The 25,063-nt window shown below is 35.4% G+C and overlaps 4 protein-coding genes across 4 annotated transcripts; 2 read left to right on the top strand and 2 right to left on the bottom strand.

Moving 5' to 3' along the window:
- The first annotated feature begins 125 nt into the window (after window positions 1-125).
- Window positions 126-3,817, top strand: LOC108193986 (uncharacterized). The gene is made up of 4 exons (XM_017360857.2): window positions 126-395; window positions 1,498-1,645; window positions 3,133-3,203; window positions 3,290-3,817. The coding sequence occupies exons 1-4, from the start codon at window positions 210-212 to the stop codon at window positions 3,503-3,505; spliced, it is 621 nt and encodes a 206-aa protein (XP_017216346.1). The 5' UTR covers window positions 126-209; the 3' UTR covers window positions 3,506-3,817.
- Window positions 3,818-9,244: 5,427 nt separating this feature from the next.
- LOC108196310 (BTB/POZ domain-containing protein At3g49900) lies at window positions 9,245-13,540 on the bottom strand. Its single transcript, XM_017363541.2, has 4 exons — window positions 13,205-13,540; window positions 12,163-12,232; window positions 10,518-11,048; window positions 9,245-10,214 (listed from the first exon to the last, which is right to left on the bottom strand). Exons 1-4 carry the CDS (start codon window positions 13,417-13,419, stop codon window positions 9,495-9,497), a joined length of 1,536 nt encoding a protein of 511 aa, XP_017219030.1. The 5' UTR covers window positions 13,420-13,540; the 3' UTR covers window positions 9,245-9,494.
- A 520-nt stretch (window positions 13,541-14,060) lies between these two features.
- Window positions 14,061-17,899, bottom strand: LOC108196311 (mitochondrial outer membrane protein porin 2). The gene is made up of 6 exons (XM_017363542.2): window positions 17,651-17,899; window positions 17,386-17,453; window positions 15,216-15,326; window positions 15,034-15,120; window positions 14,731-14,939; window positions 14,061-14,619 (listed from the first exon to the last, which is right to left on the bottom strand). The coding sequence occupies exons 1-6, from the start codon at window positions 17,697-17,699 to the stop codon at window positions 14,313-14,315; spliced, it is 831 nt and encodes a 276-aa protein (XP_017219031.1). The 5' UTR covers window positions 17,700-17,899; the 3' UTR covers window positions 14,061-14,312.
- Window positions 17,900-20,026: 2,127 nt separating this feature from the next.
- Window positions 20,027-24,935, top strand: LOC108195474 (calcium-transporting ATPase 2, plasma membrane-type). Its single transcript, XM_017362437.2, has 7 exons — window positions 20,027-20,333; window positions 20,868-20,922; window positions 21,003-22,948; window positions 23,025-23,183; window positions 23,374-23,545; window positions 23,682-23,980; window positions 24,284-24,935. The coding sequence occupies exons 1-7, from the start codon at window positions 20,157-20,159 to the stop codon at window positions 24,539-24,541; spliced, it is 3,066 nt and encodes a 1,021-aa protein (XP_017217926.1). The 5' UTR covers window positions 20,027-20,156; the 3' UTR covers window positions 24,542-24,935.
- Window positions 24,936-25,063: the final 128 nt, after the last annotated feature.

The raw sequence follows: 25,063 nt of genomic DNA, 5'->3' as shown, positions 1-25,063 counted from the left end.
TTTTTATATTTCTATTTTTTTCATAAGTCTCTCATGTATTAGAATAGGGGAAAAAGAAAAACAGCCATCTGGACCGGGCCTGGAGGCGTTACAAAACAAATTGGCCCGTCTTCTACCGGGTCTGTAGTACTCCTAATTTACAGCGGAAAGCCGGAAACAAACAAGCATAAAAAAAACCCACATATATTTCTGTTTATTTTACCGCCGGAATGGGGGATAGTAGTAGCAGCAGCGGCGAGGAAGACGGTGACGCAGAATGGAAAGCCGCAATAGATTCCGTCGCCGGAACTAATAACGGTCTCGCTAAATCTACTTCCAACGGTGACGTCCCCACAACAAAAAGAAGTAGCAGCACCACCACTAATCACAAAGACATCAAACGCTATCAACTCAAGGTCACTAATTACATTTCTTGTTTTTAATATATTAGCTTATTAGGCGAATTTGTAGTTTGTTTACTCGAGTAGTGGCATTTTGAATTCGAATAGGCTCCGCTGACTAGCTCCTCACTTAATCTGACTTTAAACAATTTTAATTATTCGAGCGAACTCGAGCATTTGTGTGGTGATGTTTGTCAAAAAAAATTTGGATTTGAACTGAAATTGAGAGAGTGCTTATAAATTTTGTAGAATATAACCAATTTATTGGCCTTCCATATGAAACATGTCGTGGCTGCGAATTGTAGTACTGTTGTCGTTGTGGTTAAATTTGAATTATATGTACAGGCTTGACTTATATATGATCTTTTGATTGTTATTTTCTTGCGATAGTCACAATCTTGATATTAGAGATAGTTCTCTTTTATCAAAATAGTTATGATGGGCAGAATATCAGTAGACACTGGTCTTTTGTTGATTAAGTTTATTCATCTTCGCATAATAGATATTTGTAGCTCTTGGAATCAAGGTTATGTGTATATTGTTCATATATGAGTCCACAGTGGCATAATTTGTAGGTTTGGAAGGCAGTGGACTCTAACATAAGGATCTTATATGTTGTCAGTTATCGTCACGACCCTTGGCAATTCCGATCTTATATTGAAGGGATTAGATTGTTCTTTAAAGAATGCAAGTATAGTTAGGTATGTTTGTGCATAGGACTATGATTTGATTATTCTCAATGAACTGCTAACAACCAGCCTGCACTTAGCTTCAGTACTTTACTGCTTTACATATACTGTACTGTGGTCTGTTTTTTTATCAACCGGAATTTCATCATTTAGATATTTGAGTTTAAACATTAATATACTTGAATACAAATTTTTGTTTTTTTAACTATCTTGAAATTTTAGAATTAAGTTCAGATTAAGCTGCTAGATAGTTTGAAATAAATCTTTGGAGTTATATAAACTAAAAAGAGTCATATCTTATGAGGTATTGCATTTACAGTTTAGTACTACAACAGGAACTGTAATTTTATAATATTGTTTGTTAATTTGTTTTAATGCTATTTTCATAATTTGCCTCTAAGCCATTACTATTGATGGTATCTTGGCAGGCTCAAGAACTACTTGATAAGATATTAGGAAAGAGCATTGAGATAGTGAGTGATCCTACTCATGATGCTGATAATGATTCCAAGATCGATGGAGGTGGAGTTAGATTGTTTAAGGATGCCCCTGTTGGCATAGTGTTTGATCATGCCAGTAAGTATCTATTGTTGTAAGCTCAACACGTTCAGAAAAAATGATATGCGTCTTACAATGTCTAATTGCTCTAGTATATATGTCTGTCTCACGATATTCCAACTGCTTTTGTATATATAAGATATAAATTTTATGAACTAAATTTAATTTAATATCAGTAGTAATTAAATAATCTGTCTTGCATGAAAAGGGGGTAAAGGTAGAGCTCCTAGTGTATTTATCAGTTCAAGCATGTCTCCGGTATATAATTTTTAACGTAGTTTAGAATGATGTTTCCGTTTCATTTGCATGTTTGGAGCTGTCAACTCAAAATTCGGACCACTGTACCTAAACACCAAACTAGCTTCTTAAGTTCACCGCATCGTCCCTCCTACCTCCTGATTGGGACTTCCATTTGTTATGCGTGATGCTTCTGACACAACCATAGGAGTTGTTTCTAGACAACAAATAGATAAGGTGCCAAAAGTAATTTACTACGCTAGTCGCACCATTAGTGATGCCCCGATAAATCATAGAGTCACTTAAAATGAGTTCTTATGTGTGGTCTATGCATTAAAAATGTTAAGCTCATACTTGGCTGGTTCTCATGCGAGTTTTTATGTTATTTTGTAATGTACAATTCTTTTCTTTGTTGGATTTCTTTAGAACATTCTTTTTCTGGGTGGTTAGGAAAGAGATGCAGCCGCAGTACACTAAATGGTGCCGGATGAATAGTTATAGTGAATAGTGATCGTGAAGAGTAACTCTCTTTTTTTTCTTTACACCCTAAAGCTCTCACAAAATTAATTGATTAATTAACCTAAGCTCTGATAACTGTTTGATTAAGGATAAACTAAAAAACAATAAAAGAAGATTAATAATTATGTCCATAACAGCTGAAAATCCATAAGCCCTCAAGGTGATTTAGCAACAGAAGAACCTAAGCTTCGATACCACTTTGATTCAGGATAAAGTGAAATACAATTAAAAAGGTTGATAATTATGGATTAACCGCAGAAAACCCACAAGCCCTTCAGGTGATCCAACAACAGAAGAACCACTACCCGCTTTAGTACCACTTTGATTCAGGACAAACTGAAAAAGAATAAAATGGTTGTCATTTATGGATTAACCACAGAAACCCCACAAGCCTTTCAGGTGATCCAACTGAAGAAGAACCACTACTCTTAGGATTTCTCAACTAAAGAAGAGAAGAGTTGCATGGAACACAAACCAAGATAGAATAAATCTCAATTTAATATCAGTCAACGTCTTTTAATAATAAAAGAATAAATATATATTTTTTTTTATTAACAATCACACTCATAGGTATTTGGAGTACACCAATAGTTCCACGTCAAATCAAATTGTACAACATTGCATATATAAATTACCATAAGGTTTGGTTCAGAACATGACTGCAGAATGTATATGTTGGTTTCACCTTCTTTGGTGCACAATTGTTCTCCAAGTTGCACTTAAGAGTGATGTTTTATACACATTTCCAGGTGAATGTCAAGGGCCAAGGAGAAGACCAAGAATTGTCCCAGGGAAAGAATTGGATGAAAAATCAAAAAAGGTTGGTCATTCTTACCAATCAATGCATTACATTCTGTAATTGTCTTTAACAAATTATGACATATTTGCCAAAATGATGCCTTACAGTTTAAGCACCAGGTCGAGTCTGTCACAGTTGATGGAATGAAAATATTAACTGCAGCAAAGGATGCTTGTCAGAAATCATTAGCCAAAATGGAAGCCAGAGATGCAGCTAGAAAAGCAGCTGTCAAAAAAGAGGAAGAAAGAGTTGCAGAACTAAAAAAGATCAGGGGTGAGAGATGGCTGCCCTCTATTGCCAAAAATATGCAAGCAAAGTCTTGAGCTAAATGAATATACATGGCAGCATATAAAGGGTTATTGTGCATTCTCGTTTTGGTCGTGTTTCACATGATGCATCTTCTTTAGATTGTGAAGCTTGCAATCAGTTTTATTATTTGCAATCAACACCATTGTCAGTTGGACCCATTTTAAGTCTTCTCTGTGATTATCTTGTAAGCTGAGAAGTGAGAATTGACAAATAGAACAATTTTTGTAGCATTTTACTGGTTTGCCAACTATATTTCGGTTGCCCCTTTTGATTTTTAGAGAATGTGTTCGGCAGTAATGAATGTGTCGCATTATTGGTTGAGTTTATCTTCTGTCTTATAAGTTATAACTCATAAATTTGAGAAAGTAGTATACTCAATTAAACCATCCATTGATTGAAAAGGGGAGGATACAGAACCGTCTATATCACTACAGTTCTCGAACACCTCTGGATTCTAATGTGGACACTTACTTTCATCAGCGTATTGGAAATTTTGTCTATGAAAATACACTCCCTCTTTCCCCTTTTACTTGTCACTTTTGAAAAAATAAGGCATCTTAAGAAAATGTTAGTTGGATATCTTGTTTTCATACATGTCTCTAATAAATGTAATGAATTAGTACTAGATAGAATTGTGTATATATATATATGCTGATCAAACATTGGAAGTTGTTATTTTTTGAAAAAACATACAAAAAGTTGCTTTGAAAAGAGAAGTGGACAAATAATTTGGGACAATTTTTTTTTAAAGTGGACATGTAAAAGGGGACGGAGGGAGTACCTCCATCCCAAATTTTTTCTTTTGTAAATAAAAATTTCATATTTTAATTTTTATTTGTAAAAATAAAATTTTAAAAATAAATCATGTAGCTATGCGGTCAAAGAACCTTAAACTGTGTGCCCGTCAACGGGGTCATCTAATTTGGGATGGAGGGATAACAATCGCAGCAGTTTGTAATGTGATAAATCAGATTAAAAAGATAAACATACAATAAAATTTCTGTCTATGAAAACAATCACAATTTGTAATGTGCTATAAATGAAATCTCGTCTGTGAATTTTATATATTATATATTTCGTCCGTCCCTTTTTAGTTGTCATTTTAACTTTTTGCACTTATTATTTTTTTTAAAAAAAAATCTGAATTAAAATTTATAATTTATATTTTTATTTATTAAAAAAAAAAGAAATTTTAAAAATAATAAGTGGAAGTATCACTTTAATAAACAGAATAATAAGCTGGAAACCAGGTACCAGGGTCGCTATCATTTTACATCAAAGTGTTTAAGTTTTAACAGAAGTCGGAGGACTTTTTTTCCTCATCAAATGTTCTAGTCGCCACATAAATATCGGTAAATATATTTGTGTTGCTATTAAATTGCTGCCATTATCTAATGATAAAAATAAATAAATAAATAAATAAAATATTACATTACGTAGACATGGGTGAATAAATTACAAACTCACTAAATTGCTGATTGCTGATGATAAAAGAAGAAATTAATTGACAAACTTCCAAAACTGGCATTAAAGGCCCTCTAACAAAGATAGTATAAAAAACCAGAGCGCATGAGATGCAAAGAAATAACAAAGTTGAAGTTATCAGTTTAAGATCAAAAAAATAATAATAATAGAAAAAAGGTTTTGAAAGTGATCATCAGGCGATGGCAATGTTGTTGACAATGGTTGCGAACGGGATATGCACGCTCTGGGGTCTAATGGAGCAGCGTTTCAACTTGGTGTTTGATGTGGTGGCCTCGTCGTTGAGGTCTTTCACCATGGCTCTGGCTTTCTGCTACGACAGCTTCATGTATAGTCACCCCACGGATTCCACCCTCACTTCTTTATTAGTAGCTTGATCATCTTACATGTTTACTTTGTAATTTTCTGTCACTTTTTTGCTGTTATGTCTCTGTGTAAGACTGTAACTCAACAGCTCTCTCTTGGCTCTCTTGGTCTTCTTGCTACTTGTAATTTATAGAACGCGAACTTGTTGTTGTACGTGTGTGATGTGTTTCTGTTTTAATTTGTGCCGAGTGATGGAAGTGGAGAAGGGTGGAGGAGCAGTGTTTTGAAGTACTGCATCATGAATACTGATAATTCAACCATAAATCTGAAGTGAAGAACTTGGTAATGATGATAAACAAGTTTGATATAGATTGTGATTGCGAAGCACCGGATGATTTTAGTCCTTTTTGGTACGATGGTTTTTGTGACTCAGCCTCAGGCGGAAATAAAGTCACACAAATTTTTAACAGGTAACTAGACCCATACAGATTATAGATATCGTTTTTGTTCGAGTTAATTGCAAAGTGTGTACCTCAACTATGCATGTTATGCGATTTGTGTACCTATACTATCAATTGTGCATATTGTGTACTTGAACTAAGCCAATATGTGCAATGAGTGTACTTCCGTTAAGTTTTGGTACCTCCGTTAACTCTACGGTGCTAGCTTTTGCTTTCCTCTTTTTATCTCCTGCCATGCGGCCATTCCCAGCCAGAGATCACTTGACTCGACTGTACGTACTTTAGTAAAAAATATTACCGTGTGATTATTTTAAATTAATTAATTGGACATAATATTATTTATCAAAAATATATCTATTTACATGAAGTTTTATATCATCAATTTCTTATATATCAAAATTAAAATTTAACTAAAATTACATAAATATTTGTACTTAGTAATATATTGAACTCTTGTTATATTATTGAAAAATTATATATCACATAAATTATTTTTAGGATATATAAAATATATTTTCATTTTAATTTAAAGTCTATAATTATTATAAAATATAAAATACTTAATCAATAAATGAAAATTTGTATAGCAATTAAAACTGTACGCGATTACAACCGTGCGTCATTGAAAATGAAGCTTAATTATTGAAGGGCAATGCAGGTGAAAGGCCGAGAAGGAAAAATTGAAAAATTGATCTGAAAAAATATATTTCAATTGGAATGCTTAAATATTTATAATTATTATTAAAATAATTCATTAGAATTTGTTATAAATTAAAGAGGGCGCAAATATCGCCTGGATCGTATTTTTTCTTCTGTATTTCAATTTTAATACTCCCTCCGTTTTAAATTACATGTCCACTTTAAAAAAAATCACATAGTTTAAGAAAAGTGATTGTTTTTAAATTAATTGCATTAAATGACCATAATATGTGGTATGAGGTTTTTCTAGGAAATATAAATAAGAAATATGTGGAGTAGAATTGACTTTGGAAATATGATTTTGCATTGAAAGTTGAAGTGGACAATTAATTTGAAATGATTTTTTTTTTCAAAAGTGGACATGTAAATTGAAATGGAGGGAAGAGTATTTAATAGAAATACTTAAATAATCGTATCTCGTTTTTATTAAAGAAAATTCATAAAATTATTATTTTCATAAAAACAAAAATAAAAAGGTGGTTGCAATTCAAATTTTAGGAGTTTATGTGGGTGTTTGGCGGGGGCTTTTAAGCCCCGCTTCTGGAATTTTAAGTTAGAAGCACTTATTCGTACCGTTTGCGTAAAAAGTCGAGAAGCACTTATAAAAAGCTAGGATTTCTAGCTTTTATTTCACGACTTCTACTTTTTTCCAAACACTTTAATCACTTATAAGCCTTAACTAATTTCTAACTTCTACTTCACTTTTTTATTTTAAGCAAGAAGCACTTATTTTAAACTCACCCAAACGGTCCCTATATCGTGTGATAGATTTTTTTTTAGAAAGTCTATCAATGCCTAAACGAAATATAAATATTTACTCGGTGTTGGACAACGTGCAGAACAAACATTCACATCAACGCTCATTCTTCTCCTGGTTAACTCCGTTACTATAAGTTGACGGCAGTACACTAATTGCACCAAAATTCAAACTTTAGATACACAAAATGCACAATTGATAGTTCAGGTACACAAAATGCATAACTTGCATACTTCAAGTACACACTTTGTAGTTTACTCTTTTTGTTCAAATAAAAGGGTGTCACCCGGACATCGGGTTTGCAAGAATAAATCTATAAAATCTAACTCGAGCATCACCAAAAACCAACTCGAGCAAAATTTGAGATTATACATATAGTTGAGATAATTGTAGGAAACATTCTTAGGTTCTTGTATTGCATTCATAGTAATGGACTTGTAGTTTACTTTCTCTTAGAGGTCCTTATACGCATTCAATATTGTGTATCGACAACCAGTGTTTGTGCATGATATTCAAACATAGCAAAGGAAATAAGTACTCCAGCACTTGGAAAAAGCTTTGCCTGAGTGAAGTTTTCACTTCTCACATCATCTGCCATGAATAGAGGGATGGGATTGACAACAGATCCCGATTTGTCGAACGTCTCGAGACGAGAGGTCACTGTCTAGATCATGCCGAACACTATCACCATCAAGGATGAGAACAATTTTCATGTCAGATTTCAGATACCAACTCTGCCACAGCGCTGTTCCTTGAAATTACATTGCAACCCACTTCCAAGGGTTACATACAATGAGCCAGTGAGAAACTAAAGATGATAAAATCTTAAATGATATCGGTGGGTGTTACCTGATCCATTATATTTATCAGGGATAAGGCCCCAAATATCATTATCGGAGAAGATGGTCTAAATACCGTCTTGCAAACATGAGAACGTGCGACGTTCATCCCTCTTTCACTTCTTTAACTTCGGCTCGTCTAGCGTTTTGAAGTCATCATACTATTTCATGTAGTGTTTCACTCTAAAACGTCAACATCATATAATGTAGTGTAGTGATTTTCAAACCTAAAAATAATACAACTTAGTATTTTTTTTCAAAAATTCAAAATGCCGGATTATCCTACGTCAATACATGATATTTCTGGTCATTTCTCACAATTATGATATTTTGGACATTACTCGTGAAAATTGTTATAAATGAGATCTTTTCTCTTAAAAGTAATGAATAGTTAAAAAAATAGGCATGAGAGAAAAAACTAGACGCTGCTAAAGATGTGAAATACAACAATCACCGACTCTTTGGCATGGAATTCAAAACTCCTCGTGATTTAGGAAAAAACAGCTTTATACGGTGAAGAAGGACTCTGTCCTCTGTCCTGTAATACTTTAACGTTTGAAGCACTGAAAGGAAATTTGTGAAAGCTACTTGTTTACCCGTAGTGGTGATTAACCAGAGGTTTACATTTCTCATTGAAGATAAGAAAGATGCGCACGCTTGTAGTGACAGCAAATCTGAACCACCGTTTGCATAGCGCCCAGAACCACCACACATTTCAACATCAGATGTGAATACGATTACTACAGATCAATCTTTATACGGTCAAGAAAGACTCTGTCCCGTAGTATTATTCTCTTTGCTTACTGCTGCAATCGTTTCTCTGGGAACTAGTGAAGAAGAAAAAACTAAGGATTGTATTTACTTGGACGGAATGGAATAAGGGGAGAATGAAATGGAAAATTATAAAGAACGTTTATGATCAAAGAAGAAAATATGAGACGATAGTGATCATATATGAGTGAGTTTAAATTACTTAGAATTAAGATTGCATGAAAACATGATGAGGAGTAGAATGAACATTCCTTCCAAAATATGTAGGTTAGATTTCAGGTTCAAATAGTTGTAATAAATGACTGAAAGAATGAAAATTATACACAAGTTCTCTAATCATCCCTAATTTATGGTACAAATTTCGTTTCGTTCTGTCTCCATTCCATTCCATTCAAGTGAACACAACCTAATAATTATTCAAAATCAACGCATGCCAGGTTAAACACAACTTCTGCCTCCACTGTATTAGGGGGTAAAAGATGATCAAAACATAAAATGTCTGGGTGCATGAAGCTTCAAACTCTACTACCTAGACTGAATCTGTCTCGACTGACGACTCTCAAGCAATTATCTACACACAACAAGTGTGTGCAAAACGATAAAGTAATAAATCAATAGAAATAGAAAAAAGAGGAAGCGCAGCAACTAGGTACCAGACAAACTGCTGGTGAACAGGTAGATATTTTTATCACATTAAAATCTCCAAATTTTTATATTCACCTTCTCTTCCAATGCCTCCATCCACTTTGCTCCCACCGCTTGTCTGGGAAGTATTCTTCTTGTTAGAGGTCCCTACACCGAACGCACTCTTCAATCCGTTCATCAACCTTCTTCCAAGATTCTTCTGCTCAGCCTTTGTGATGCTGCTACTATCACCCCAACTTTGTTCCTCATCTGAGATTTTCCTCTCTTTCCTTCTAAAACTACGGTAACTCAATGCAGAAGCCGATCCTGCTTGTCCTCTCCCCACCTTCCTCTCCAAATCCAGCCTAAAGCTCGCAGATCTACCAGAATCAATCTGACTACTTGCTACCACAGAGCTATCTTGAACAACTTGCCTCATTACACTTAGTTCTTTCTCCAGGCTTTGAATGCGCGAGCTTGTGGCATCCATTGCTGATTTCAGTTGAGCCACTTGGCGTAGTGCAGCGTCACGCTGGAGTAATGCACCCAGGGTATCTGACTCTGGACTCTCATAATAAGTTCTCTTGATTTCATGGTTGTTTGCAGCAGATATGACTGTGCGACGAGTGTTTAGCTGCTCGATGAACATTGCCTGAACAACAAACCTTAATGGCAGTCTAGGATTTTGAACTGCATGCACGAGGAGCTGAGGGGAGAGAATGTTGCAGTCTATGTAATTGCATATTCCCATTTTCTGTTCATCTGTTATGTTCCCAGTGTACTCCTGCAGTAAAAATTGCAGATTACAGTTATCATCAACATATATTTCCATGTATATAAGCAGAACGTAACAAGGTAATGAGCAGGAAGGACCCTGGGGTGTCGAAATTTAATTTATGGGGACTTGATGTATATAAACTATATGTTATCTTTATAAAGGATGAGGCCCTAAACCCCCAGCAACAAGGTCATGTGTTCATCGTATTCACATTTATCCTCTCCTTGTGCTTATAAACTAAAATATTTGAGATATATGTATATACGTTATACCAAGAAAGATATGATTCTGTTAAAGATAAATGTTTACCTTAAAATAAAGATCAACGATTCGGTATAACAAGTCCTGCCCCTCCGTCCTAGTTAACTTCTTGTACAAGGATTCTGCAATTAATCGAAAATCTTCACAGTGCACTGTTTTAATATCTTGGAGATAATCTACAACGTTATCTCTGTCATCTACTAAAGCCAATGCTTCAATACATTTGCTCACAAGATTAGCTGATGTCTCTGCCTCAGGCATCTGTGAAAGACAGGACCGTAAAACAATGGATGCATATTCTTTGTTAACAGCAATGGCTCTCCGGAAATATGTTTCAGTCTTCTGGCGCAAATTCTCGCCTTTGGTGGCTCCATCATCTACATTTGACATTTCCAGCAATTCGGCTGCAATTCTGAGAGAGGCAACGTTGACAGGAGTAATGACAATGGCTCCGGTGTAACAGTAATCTGCAATGAGTTCAAATGTTTTTGCTGTTATATTTAACGGAGGGGAGACTGTTATTCGGCATGATTCTTTCAAGAGGCGTTTCAGGTAACTACTCTTGGACGTAAGGGGTTCCTGTGAAGAAGCAGATGAGTCGTAAATTATATAGATCCATGCTCATACAGAGAAAGGTTACAGCAGTAGTCAATAATAATTTAACTTTTGAGACCACTAACTTTATATTTGCATTCCTTTCACCTTTAGCTTGACAGTTTATATGTCCTACACAGCTAGACATACCAGCTTTTCATGATAGCTGTAGGATCATCTTTGGTATTAAAGTTGATCTTTAAATTTCCAAAAATTACAAGAATTAGCATATCCCGTCTTAACGTCTTAACCTGCCAGATTATACTTGTAGTTGTATGTTGCGCTATACACGTGTATCAGAAAATGTTGTCGTATATACCAATCAGCCTTCCAAGAACACGTTGCTATTATTAAGCTGCAGGCTCCTACCTTTTGATTCTTTTGAGAGCTCACCCAATATGACTAAGTATATCAACTTTTATAAAAGTAAACGTTTTATTCCTAAAGCTCCCAAAACAAACAGATGATTTTGAATGTGGAAAGGGCTTGTACGAGTCGACAATAGTAACAGCATATTTCAGTTCCAGAAACCTGGCTTAGATGTGGTGGTAAATGGTAATATTTATAACACTGGCTCTTCTTACAAAACTAAAGATACCAATTCAAAACATAAGTTCGGGATACCAGATACCAGAACTGTGCAAGGTTTTGTATGTACAAAATATGTAAAAGTTGGAAGGAAAGAATAGACCCTCATTGCGTGGAATATCAGGCTTCAGAGCGATGGTGTGTGCTGTGTATCACCTGTAGTTAAACATCTATGTGATAAGCAAAACACATCCATGCACGGCTGCTGAAAGAATATTTGAGATGAACGTTTAATATGGCAAAAACCATGTTACCATATTGAGGTATTAGAAGTAGCTTTTGTGGTGAAAAATACATACATTTTTAAACTTATAAGCTAATTTTTCCCTTATTGAGGCCACAACATGATGTATGGTTGGATTATAACGCCCAACAATAATACAAAATCATACGGCGATCACATTTCAGATCTAAAATAAGCGAAATAAGCATATACATTAATCATCTTTAACTACAAAAGAATAGACACATTTTTGAAGATCATCAAACTGGTAGTAAATATATTACATACCTTGTGCAAGCAAAAACAAGAACCTTGAACATGTATTGCAACATCAGTTTCACGCTCCTTTGCCATAGTCCTGCATAGATCAGTACATTGCCAGAGCTCTTTTAATACAATGAGGAGAAACGCAAGTCAATTGTATCTTCATAAATTGCTCTTTAACAATCAATATTTGTGGTCTAATTTTAGTTAAGTAAAAAATTAGTACAGTAACAAAGAATTAACACAGTATCTAAAGATTTCAGTCAATCTGGTCTTTGGAGGCATTTACTGATAAGGTAACAATCAAAGTTTATGGGTCTGAATTTTGGAAACTAAAAATTTAACATAATATTTAAAGATTGATTTTTGACCACTTATCATTATTTTATTATTATGTACTGCATATTATCTTTCCAAATTGTCATTAATAAAATGAGCTACCATGACTAAATTTCACTCAATTTTTGGTATTATTTTATTTGATAATGTGTCCAAGACATCTATTGAAGAAGAAAGTTTCATTTACTAAAAGAAGGGAGACACTTGCTTCTGTAAAGAGTACTTGGCAAAAAATGTGAAATTTATTTAGTATAATGAAAATTTAATCCAAAAAAAAACAATGACAAGATTACACTATTGAAATATTATTAACAACATAAGAAACATTCAAAATTACAAAAAATTTCGTTGGAAAGGTATCACTTCTCTTATAATTTTTATGAACCAAACTCGTTGATCAGTTAGTACAAAAATTCATTTTAACTTATGCATAATTATTTAGTTTTGGACGCCTTCCAAATTTTGGCTTTATAGTACTATCTTATTTTGGATTTACTCAAACATAACACGCCTTCAAATAAAGGATAATTGCTAATAATACAATCTAATTGTTTCAGTGAGTTTAACAATCATCCTACCACTTAATGTAGAAATATTTCTCCTTATGCTATACGAGCAGGATATATTAAAATGCGGAAATGAATGATTCAATTTTACTGTAACACACTGAGCAAAAAATTAAAAAAAAAAAAACAAGAAATTACTAATAATGTGAAGAAAAACTTACCATGCTTTGACAGCAGAATGGAGGGAGGTGGGAGGGGAGGTGATGATCGAATCGGAAGGGGTGGAATCCGTGCAATCTTCATCATCGTCGTCATCATCGTCGTCTTGTTCTTGATCATGTTCTGATTCCTCCTCATAGATGGTCTCGACTGCCCCTAAGTGTGGCCATTTCCGCCGCATGTTGCTCTTGGGGGACTGCACTGCTCCCTCTTCCATTTGTTTATGAGATCGAGGAATGATGTCGGAGGATTTGTCTGAAAGTGGTAAATAGAAAAACACACTAAACCCCAAACTTAAATAATAAATGCATTGCAAGAATTGGGATTGGAATGGATTGGGGGGTTACTGATGGTATCTCTATGGTTTTTGGTAAGTGCATTCATTGCATGCATGTGAGGATTCATTAATGCCACCCTTATTTATGGCTACCTTCCCTCTAATTCCCCTTTCACTTCCTCCCCCTCTTTTGAATTTTAAATCTTTTACTGCTCCATTTTACATCATTTCAACTCATTTTCCATAATTATTTGGTTTTTAAATTTAATATGAAAAAATAACCTAGCCTGGCCGATAATCTCTTTGGGAAATTTTGTTAATAAAAACATTTATCCTGCGACTAAATGTCTAAATTCCTTGATTTTAAAAAAACTCAGCATTGATGAAGCCGGGAATTTGGGTATCAATAGTAGGCTAGGGAGTGACCAACAATAAAAAGAGTACAGCAATAAGAGCCACACTGTGTACTTGTGCAGTGGCCCATCTATGATCTATGTTTGGGTGGTAAAACAGGAAGAGGAATACCATGTACCAGCCTTATTTAGGAAAAAAAAAATTGAATGGAAGTGACGAGCAAAATGTGAAAATCAAAGGTAAATCACCTTAAATTAAAGCAGAATGTGCATATATCTCAAATGCCTCCGGTAAGGGGAAAACAGAAACAAGGAATTGCGAAAAGGGCCAATGGTATGAATTACTAAAGCAACATAACCATAGTAACTGAGAACCTAAAAAGAAATGTATATGCCAACTATTTATTGCATGCTCTTCTTGAGAGCGCCCCGGACAAAAATTGCAAGCAAGAAAAAGGACCACTCGGCAGAAAAATCACATCAAGGTTTTAGAGCAAGGGCCAGGCCGAATTTTGGAGTCTTGTCCAATGCCTTGGTGTCAAACTCGCTAGCAAGGCTCAACAGGGATTTTGGTATGACCTCGTGCTGCAAGAGCACTCCCAACTTCCCGTGATTGTTAAGCTTCGCTTTTACAGATGTAAGGCTGTCAACGGCATATAGCCCTCCCACTGTAAATGTGTTCTCATTTGTTGAAAACCTTCTACTAATCTCCCCAACAGCTGCGCTCCTTTTCGATGAATCTAAATGGTGCACATATGACGCCTTTATTGAGTCCCCTTTCTCACCCCTGAATGAGAGTGAAGGAGCAACAGATGAGAAGAAAGTCCAAAGATATCCAGTACCCAGAAACGAAATAGCAATGTTAAATTATTGCAACAATACAGTAGTAGTTACTTACAAAATAATCGAAGCACAAGCATCAGGTTTTGTAATAGTTATGCCAGCAGTATATTTTGTGAACTTGCCAGAAGAAGTCTGATAAACAGCCTCTGCACCTAAGGCAAATGTGGGGGTGCCGATGGTAGCTGAAAGATCAACTGAAGGGGTCTGACTCAACGCAACAGCAGTTGTCAAGTTTGCATGATGGTGGAAGTACTGAACTTCTAGCTGCACACAGAAAATGGATACACTGTAAAACTAACTTCTGGATGTCAAATTTAATCAGCCAGTTGTACTAGTTTAGACTTGCTGAAACATGTACCTTTCCAGAGTTGTAGTCTGGAAACTTTATAGAAGCAATAGTTTTTGTCGATGGAACAATGTCCATAATGGTTAAAGTTGTTGCAATCTGAACACAATAGAGCAACAAATAAGCAGCTTAATACGTGTAAAAAATAAAACCCAATAATTATATAAAAAAGAATGAAGTAGCAAGCAACCCACGTTAGATTCTGTATCAAACTTGACATTGATTAGTGTATTCTTGTATTTATATAGTGCTGCGACATCACCAGTTGATAGTCCTCCTTTCTTCACTGCAGTCGAAGTAAGTACCTAAAACAGAAGGGGTACACTTTTCAGATGAAATCACGAGGGAGTAATACTAAACCAAACGAAGCATCAAAAAAAAAATTATACAACCAGCATGGTTGTTACGTCGGTAAGTCGGGGCAAGTAGACAAGGGAACTTGACAGGGCAACAACTCATTGGATAGTTGTTCGCTAGTCGACAAGTCAAAAATCAGAAACTAAATATATTATTTAGATATTTGTGTGGAGAGACAGAAGCTATAAAAATATATCAAAAAACAATATAAGATAAAACAACAAAGTGGTCCTAAAGCTTACGTATTTAAGTATATCCATCATAATTATATGTTGTCATCAGGTTCTAAATAATCATTTGCCACACAATATCTATAGTCATCGTGAATAGCCTCATTTAAAATTATTAATGACAAGCGGCAAGGACTAAAAGTATTTCTGTCTATCTTCAAGAAGAACCACTGAAGGTTTCCCTCCCTCCCACTATACACACACACACACACACACACACACACATGTACATATATACATAAACATACACACACACACACACACAGAACAACAAGAAGGGATTTTCCATTATGATCTTAACTCCTCATTGGGCAAGCTGCGAGTGTGTTTTCTTTATCTTTCTATTTCAAGAGCAACGACTTCAAGGTTTACTTTATTTTCTTTCAAAAGCCACGCCTAAATGAGAAGGATTATCTACCAAACAAGGATTTAATCATTTAAACATAACCCACACAAAACACATCTTTCTATGTGTGTGTGTGTGTGTGTTTATTTTTATCCAAATCTAGTTCAAGATGGTTTCTTGACCCAGTCAATGACCCACACACTCAGATCCACAACCTCTGCGTCACTGATCAGTCAACTCATCACAACCCAATTGGCTACTCTCCCAACTTCCCAACTTGCCCTAACATCCACTCATCCAGCTCCGCCTAGTTACGTCACCACTGCTTTTCAGACTAGTAAGTGATTACTTATTAATAGATGATTGTGAGCCAAAACTAGGTTAAAAATTAATGTACTACACAGAGGAGCAGTTCAAATCAGAGGGTAAACAAAGCCCATGTTCAGACAACCGGTCACTTGGAATGAGAAACAAAGGAGTGTAAGGATATTTTGCAGAGCTTCCCATGCAAAATTAATGACAAAACAACATTGGTTATATACTGGGCAAGTCAAACAGGTTCAGTCGCAGAGAGCTCTTTGCAAGAGCATTTGATTAAAACTCGTAGACAGAGGTGTTGACAAATAACTTCCTCTTAAATATTGATCATGTGAATATCAAATTAACCATCTTAAGATAACATCAAAATTATATCACAGCAGAACTACTCAAGTAATAATTTTAAATCTGCTACAACTGCCGTATTGCATCACCATAACCTAGATGGATGCAAAATATTAATGTTTCATAATCATATCCCGTCATTTTATTGCATATCATGCTTCCTTATAAATCAACAAGGCCTTTGAAATGAAGAGAACGGACGGATTCCTATCTTTCACTCCCTCCGGTATCCTTAAAATTTGTATCCGTCCTTCAATCCCTCCAGCATCCTTAATATTAGTTTTGATAGGATTTAAGCTGTTCAAAACACACAAATGTGCTTGTATATATAATATACTACTCCACTACTACTTCCCTCGCTCCTTACACGGATTTTGACTTTTAAAATCCTTTCTTATAACCTAACATACAAATCTAGCATCTACTCTGGTTGCATTCTATAAAAAGCAGTACAAGAATTAGTAATATCCTTCAACTAGAATTCAATACTGTAATTAAGTAAATATCAAATAAACAAAATCAGCGTTCAAATCAACATATAGTCATAAATTTGTTTCATATATCAAGAGGTTTTAAAATAAAAATGTACTCGATATATACATAAATCACACAAATACATCCTTCCATCATTTTTTACTTAACATAATTTTATACTTGACATAACATAGATTAGTTAACCAGTGATATTATAAAGCCAAACAGAGTACGCTCATTCGAAGATCCAAAAAAAAATAGAAATAAAATGATAAGAGAATTGAGAGTACAAACCACGCCGGTATCACTAGCGGTGGAAACCGAGAACTTCTGATCGGAAACATAGTCTCTAGTGAGCAGATCTGCAAGATGAAACAACGCGATTAGCACTATATTTAACAAATCGAGGGTGAGGGGATCGAAAGAGCGACAGAGAGAGAGAGGGAGGGAGAGGGAGAGAGAGAGAGAGATGGAGAGAGAGAGGGAGGGAGAGGGAGAGCGAGAGAGAGAGAGAGAGAGAGAGAGAGAGAGAGAGAGAGAGAGAGAGAGAGAGGAGTACCGGTGGCCTTTTTGCCGATGTCTGAGAAGAGACCAGGTCCTTTGCTCATGGTTGACACAAACAAAGAAGCTAGAGCAGTGAATTAGGAGGAGGAGATGGAGTGTTTTATCTCTGGATCGACTTGATTATCTGGTTAGTGGTGGCTCCAAGATCCAGGGGCTGTGGTTTGGCTCGCTTGCTCGCTCGCTCAAGATCCAGCCTACGAATCGGATGCGCCCAAGGACCTATCTACCCTTTTTGTTTTATATCGGTCTATTTCTTCATTTTTCTAATTATTTGTCAAATAAAAATTGTGCCTCCTCATTTCTATTTCTCCATTTTAATTTTTAACTTGGATTAGTATAAATTAAATTACTTAATGGGAAATATATAAATTAATGATTGATAATTAATTATAATTTTTTGTGATTAGTGAGATGTTTTTACTATTTTGTATTATTTTTGCTACGACTGAAATGAGATGATTATGATGGGATAAATCGTCTACCTGGTTATAAATTTTCGAAATGCTCAAATTCGTGAAGATATATTTATTTGAAGATATTGTTATGGATTTATTTATTTTTCTGCCAACTATTGTTACGGATTATCGTAAGGTACTTCCTCATATGTAATCAAGTTACATATTTAAAGTGTTTCCGCGTCTAAATTTCAATAATCTTCTTTCTTGTCCAAACTAAACACGTGTATTCGATTAGGATTTTAATAAATTGTTTTTAGTCCATGTATTTTAATAGACTGTATATGATTTTGATTTTGTGCGGATTCTTGATAAAATGTCGAATAATTGATAGGATTTAAGCGCAATGCTTCAAAATCCCATTGATTTTGATGGAATTTCAAAAAACTTAAAATACATGGAAGAATGCCACAAAATCCATCATTTTATGAAATTCAAAAAAATCCACCAGCATTTGAATACCACCAGATTTTAATGAATTTTAAACAATCTTAATTGAATACCACCGGATTTTAAAGCATAATTTAAAATCCCAATTGAATACCACTAGGTTTTGTAGCATAATTTAAAATCCCAATTGAATACCTCAAAATTTTAATGAATTTCAAACAATATCAATCGAATACCCTCGGATTTCATAGAAAGAAAAAAATTACTTTAAAATCCCAATTCAATACACCCCCTAATGTCTTTCACATAGAAAGAACACATGATCTGCTTAATTTCGGGTGTGATCAATCCAATATTTTCATCTTAATAAAAAAATTTCCAATTAATTTAGCCCAATAATGAATTTTAAATATAGCAAAATTTGAATAACCGTTAAATAATTTACAAAGCAGAATATATAAAATTATTATTATTATTTTCTAGAATCTTTGATTCTCTTTCATTAAATTTTTGTTGGTTATTTATTATTTTGTGAGAATTTGTTGTATGAAATAAATAATAGTCCGATCACAATAAGAATGGTATAAGAATTTTTCCTTTTAAATAAAAAATATTGTGCATCGAAATTATTCGGGTGTGGTCAATGGATTAATGTGCGTTGTTCTAATATTTTCAATTTAATAAACTAAGGGAAATATTATTTGCAGAACTTTTTTATTTCCAGAGTAACAAAGCATTAAAAGACCAAATTACCATTACATTAATTTTTTTCACGGCTGTTTATTGTGTATGAAGGGACATTTTTGTCTTTTCATTCTTCTTTTGCTATAGATTTAACAAAAGTACTCTTGGTATAACATTTTCCTAAACTAAAATTCCACTATTTTACTCTAGTAATGAATTTTGAGTATAGAAAATTCTAAATAATTGCAATATAAATTTATGAAAAATAAAATAAAATTATTGTCTTCTGAAACCTTTGATTCTCTTCCGATTATTTTCTATTGACCATGTACTATTTTGTGAGAATCTATTGTCTGAAATAAAAAAAAAATAGTCCACAGGTAATAACAATGGTATAAGGATTGGGGTTAGTGTCCAAATTTTAAATTTTCTTGTGAAAATGTTATATCTTTTTCAAAACTGTATGCAATCATATGCAAACGTACTTACAACCCGATATATCATACTTGCAACACAGCAGCAAAGTTGCATCTATTTGCAGACTGTACTTTTCTAAATATTTTCTAAAAATTAATATTTTTACAAATATTTTAAAAAGATGGTAAATCACAAAAGATATTTCTGGTATATTCGGTAAATATTCTATAAGGATTTATTTTTTTGTATACAAATTTTAATTTCTGTAATCCTTTTGAGGAGATGAAAAATCAAAAATTCCCCACCCAAATCTCGGTAGGTTAATTAGGTGGCTTCACCAGCAGTGAAATAGGAGAAAAGAAGTGAGACCATTTCTTGCATGCTTGATTTAGTTATTTTAGGATCCCATGCATCCTTTTCCATTCATACCATTCCTCTTCTCCACCCTTTGGCTTGTTCTTTGCCTCATGGTGGCCGTACTCCACCAGCTCTCACTCTCACATTTCTCATAGCATTATTATTATTCTGTGTTTTTCGAGTTAAGGATCAAGAAAAATGGAAAGCTACATAAATAATAGTTTCCACCAAGTCAAGTCGAAGCACTCCTCAGAGGAAACTCTGCAGAGATGGAGAGATGTGTGCGGGATGGTGAAGAATCCCAAGAGAAGGTTTCGTCACACTGCCAATCTCTCCAAGCGCAGCGAAGCTGCTGCCATGCGTCGTACCAATCAGGTTCCTTTTTCATCTTCTCGTTTAAAATAATTTTGCTGCCATATAACTTTTTTTTAATCCTAGTGACCAATTCTCCGAAAAGAGGAGGCTTAGCTGGATTATGTTATATTGTAACATTCCCTCTCACTGGAAAGCCATCTTTGGGTCGAGAGTGGATCACGACCGCGAGTATGAGCTATGATGTCATGTTAAGTGGCCGATTCTTCCCAAACCTACGAGGGCTTACCAGGATCATATTATATTTTATCATCCTTGCTCTCCATATTATTGTATATTCAATATTTAAAATTATGTCATGCTTTCTTTCAGCACTGGCCTTTTCCTTGCTTTTGGTTCAAATATGTTGCATGTTATCTTGAATTTTAATGTCAATGCAGATTTCTCTTGATACCTCCAGTCAATCATCTTGAACTTCCGTTTTAGGCTAAATAAATAAATTATCTTGTGCTTCCTGTTAAAATTGCTACATTGATTCCTTTTATTGTTGTCTGCACACCACTAAGAGGGCTGTTTTGATGTTCTTGCATAATGCAGGAAAAGTTGAGGGTTGCAGTTCTGGTTTCCAAGGCCGCGTTTCAGTTTATACAAGGTCTGAATTCTTAGCCCTGTCTGTTTATTTCTTGATTAAAATCGCGTATCAAACTGAAAGTCCTAGGGAACTTCTTACAGGCATGAAACCAAGTGACTACAGTGTACCTGAGGAAGTAAAAGCAGCAGGTTATCAGATTTGTGCTGATGAATTGGGATCCATAGTTGAGGGACATGACATGAAGAAACTGAAATTTCATGGTGGCGTATCTGGAATTGCAGAAAAACTCTGCACCTCAACCACTAATGGCCTTCCTTCTGATACAGCAAAACTTGAGCGCAGACAAGAGCTTTTTGGAATCAATAAATTTACTGAGAAAGAGGTCCGCAGTTTCTGGGTTTTTGTTTGGGAAGCTCTTCACGACATGACTCTCATGATCCTGGCAATTTGTGCTTTTGTTTCTTTGATTGTTGGCATAGCCACTGAAGGATGGCCACATGGGGCGCAGGATGGCCTTGGAATTGTTGCAAGTATCTTGATAGTGGTGTTTGTGACAGCCACTAGTGACTATCGACAATCTTTACAGTTCAGAGATTTAGATAAAGAGAAAAAGAAAATCTCAATTCAAGTTACAAGGAATGGTTATAGGCACAAAATGTCTATATATGAGCTACTTCCTGGCGATATTGTGCATCTTGCAATTGGGGATCAAGTCCCTGCAGATGGCCTCTTTGTGTCGGGTTTTTCTATGCTTATTGATGAATCAAGTCTGACAGGAGAAAGTGAGCCCATACATGTGACCGATGATAATCCTTATTTGTTGTCTGGAACTAAGGTTCAGGACGGATCATGCAAGATGCTAGTTACCACAGTGGGAATGAGGACTCAATGGGGTAAACTTATGGCAACTCTTAGTGAGGGTGGAGATGATGAGACTCCACTTCAGGTAAAACTCAATGGAGTAGCCACTATTATTGGTAAGATTGGCCTTTTCTTTGCTGTAGTGACTTTTGCAGTGCTTGTGCAAAAAATGATTAGTCGTAAAGTGCATGAAGGAACCTACTTGAGCTGGAGAGGCGATGATGCTTTGGAATTGTTGGAATATTTCGCTATAGCAGTTACTATTGTTGTTGTTGCTGTTCCTGAGGGTTTGCCTCTGGCTGTGACATTGAGCCTTGCCTTTGCAATGCAGAAGATGATGAATGATAAGGCACTTGTCCGTAATCTTGCAGCTTGTGAAACAATGGGGTCTGCAACAACTATATGTAGTGACAAAACTGGCACACTTACAACGAATCGCATGACTGTTGTCAAGACGTGCATATGTACAAATGTCAAGGATTTGAGTGCAGAAGGAAGCTCTACTACTCTGACCTCTGAAATCCCGGGATCCACATTAAAAATACTACTGCAATCAATTTTTAACAACACAGGTGGAGAAATTGTGGTTGATGAAGCAGGAAAACGAGAGATACTAGGAACGCCAACTGAGGCTGCTCTGTTGCAGTTTGCCTTGTCGCTTGGTGGAGATTTCCAGGCAGAGCGCGAAGCTCCTAAACTCATTAAAGTTGAGCCATTTAACTCTACTAAGAAACGTATGGGGGTAGTGCTTGAACTTCCTGAAGGAGGTCTAAGAGCTCACACTAAAGGAGCTTCTGAAATAGTATTGGCTTCCTGTGACAAGGTAATTAATTCAACTGGTGAGGTGGTTCCTCTTGATGACGCGTTGCTAAACCATCTCAAAACGACAATTGATGAGTTTGCTGGAGAGGCTCTACGAACTTTATGTCTTGGCTATTGCCAAGTAGACGGGTTTAATCCAAATGACTCAATTCCAACTTCGGGATTTACCTGTATAGGAATTGTGGGCATAAAAGACCCTGTTCGTCCAGGTGTGAAGGAATCAGTTGCACTTTGTAGTTCAGCAGGTGTGACTGTTAGGATGGTTACGGGAGACAACATAAATACTGCAAAAGCTATAGCTAGAGAATGTGGAATACTCAATGAGCATGGCATTGCAATAGAAGGGCCAGTCTTTCGTGAAATGAAGCTTGAGGAATTGAATGATATAGTTCCCAAAATCCAGGTAGTACTGCAACAACTTTTTACAAGACTAAGCTAAATTGAAAAAAAAATTATTTAATTGTACTCTATTTATTCAGGTGATGGCACGATCTTCTCCTTTAGATAAGCATACACTGGTTAAGCACTTGAGAACCACATTTGATGAAGTTGTGGCAGTGACTGGTGATGGCACAAATGATGCGCCAGCACTCCACGAGGCAGATATTGGACTTGCAATGGGAATTGCTGGAACTGAGGTTCGCATAATAAAATATCTATAGTGATACATCATGTGAATAACATATGATCTAAAAAAAACCTTACCATGTACAGCATTGAGAACAAAATGTATTCACGATGAGGATGTGGCTTGTACTACAAATTTATATTGGAAAACTATGAAACTAATATATTAAATATAAATGTGGATCATTTTTCTGTTTTTAGGTGGCCAAAGAGAGTGCAGATGTCATAATTCTGGATGACAATTTCTCAACAATTGTGACTGTCGCTAAATGGGGACGCTCAGTTTACATAAACATACAGAAGTTTGTGCAGTTCCAGTTGACGGTTAATGTTGTGGCACTGCTTGTTAACTTTTCTTCAGCCTGTGTAACAGGTTAGGATCCTGCCTTTCTTAATACATTAATTCAGTAGCTACTAACTAAAGCAAATTTTAGCATATTTACAAACTTTTTATTAGCCAAAAAGAATAATTTAAGGTTTTACCGTTCTTTCACATCTGATTTCTCCAGGGAGTGCACCCCTCACAGCTGTTCAGCTTTTGTGGGTTAACATGATCATGGATACATTAGGAGCTCTTGCTTTAGCCACGGAGCCTCCAAATGATGAGCTGATGAAGAGAAGTCCAGTCGGGAGGAAGGGGAATTTTATTAGTAATGTCATGTGGAGGAATATTATTGGACAATCTGTATATCAGATCATTGTCATCTGGTTACTCCAGGCAAAAGGAGAGGAAGTATTTGGTCTTGATGGTCCTGATTCTGATGAAATACTTAACACGCTTATTTTTAACTCATTTGTCTTTTGTCAGGTAACATCTTAAAATCATCTCTTCCACTGTAAAATGGTGAACTACAATCAAATTAAATATGTTCTTGAATATGCAAAGTTTATCACAGAATCAGTGTTGGCTTTCTGGGAACTGGATGGTTAAATGTTTGAATTTTGTATGTGACTTATCGTTTCTGGTTCAGCTGATTGTCCTGGCGCGGTATTATTAACTGAACCATAGGCTATATCACTCCCAAAAATCAGTGAATTTGTGAAGACTAGTTGGCATGTTTTTGGCATTTTATCCAATGTTTGAATATATTATGATTTATTTTTTTTGCAGGTTTTCAATGAGATAAGCTCCCGGGAAATGGAAAGGATCGATGTATTGAAGGGTATGCTGCAAAACAACGTTTTTGTGAGCGTTCTTAGTGCTACAGTCGTATTTCAGATCATTATAATTGAGTTCTTGGGTACATTTGCAAACACATACCCCCTCACGTTTGGGCAATGGTCTTATAGCATATTCATTGGATTTGTGGGCATGCCAATAGCTGCAGTAGTTAAACTGATCCCAGTGGACCATCTGAAACTAGAATGAAGAATACATGTTGCCCTCCCCTATAATATGTAAAAGACATAGCTCCTTCAGTATTTTTATATCTTTCGATGTAGAGGATTGATCTCGGCATGTGAAAAGGAATCCAGGTAAGAGTGTTTAGCTGCCAAGAAGAATGCAATGGTGCTGGTGTGATAGATTTGCCTGATGGCAGTATTTGTGAGGCAGTCACTCTGGTAATGTTAGCTTACTGACATGCATCTGCTTGTCAGTTTTTAATGATAATTATCTTTTTTGATTAATGTCATGTAAAATTTCAGATTACCAGCTATTTTGTTTTAGAATTCTTAAGATTTTAGTTCTGCTGTAGCTCATAAGATGTTAGCTTATTGATAGGCAACTGCTTGTCATCTTTAATGAAGATTCTTTTTTCTTTTTCTTTTTTTGTCAGAGATCTTTAATGAAGATTCTTTTTTCAATTTGTTCAATGTAAAATTTCAGATCACAATCTAGACCTTCACTCACTATAATTTTTGAATAATCAGGTTGATATGCCTTACAAAT

The sequence above is a fragment of the Daucus carota genome, chromosome 7 (genome assembly GCF_001625215.2).
Source record: "Daucus carota subsp. sativus chromosome 7, DH1 v3.0, whole genome shotgun sequence".
In the NCBI taxonomy this organism is placed as follows: Eukaryota; Viridiplantae; Streptophyta; class Magnoliopsida; order Apiales; family Apiaceae; genus Daucus; species Daucus carota.
The sequence above is the reverse complement of the archived record's forward strand: the minus strand, read 5'-3'. Positions and strand labels throughout refer to the sequence as shown.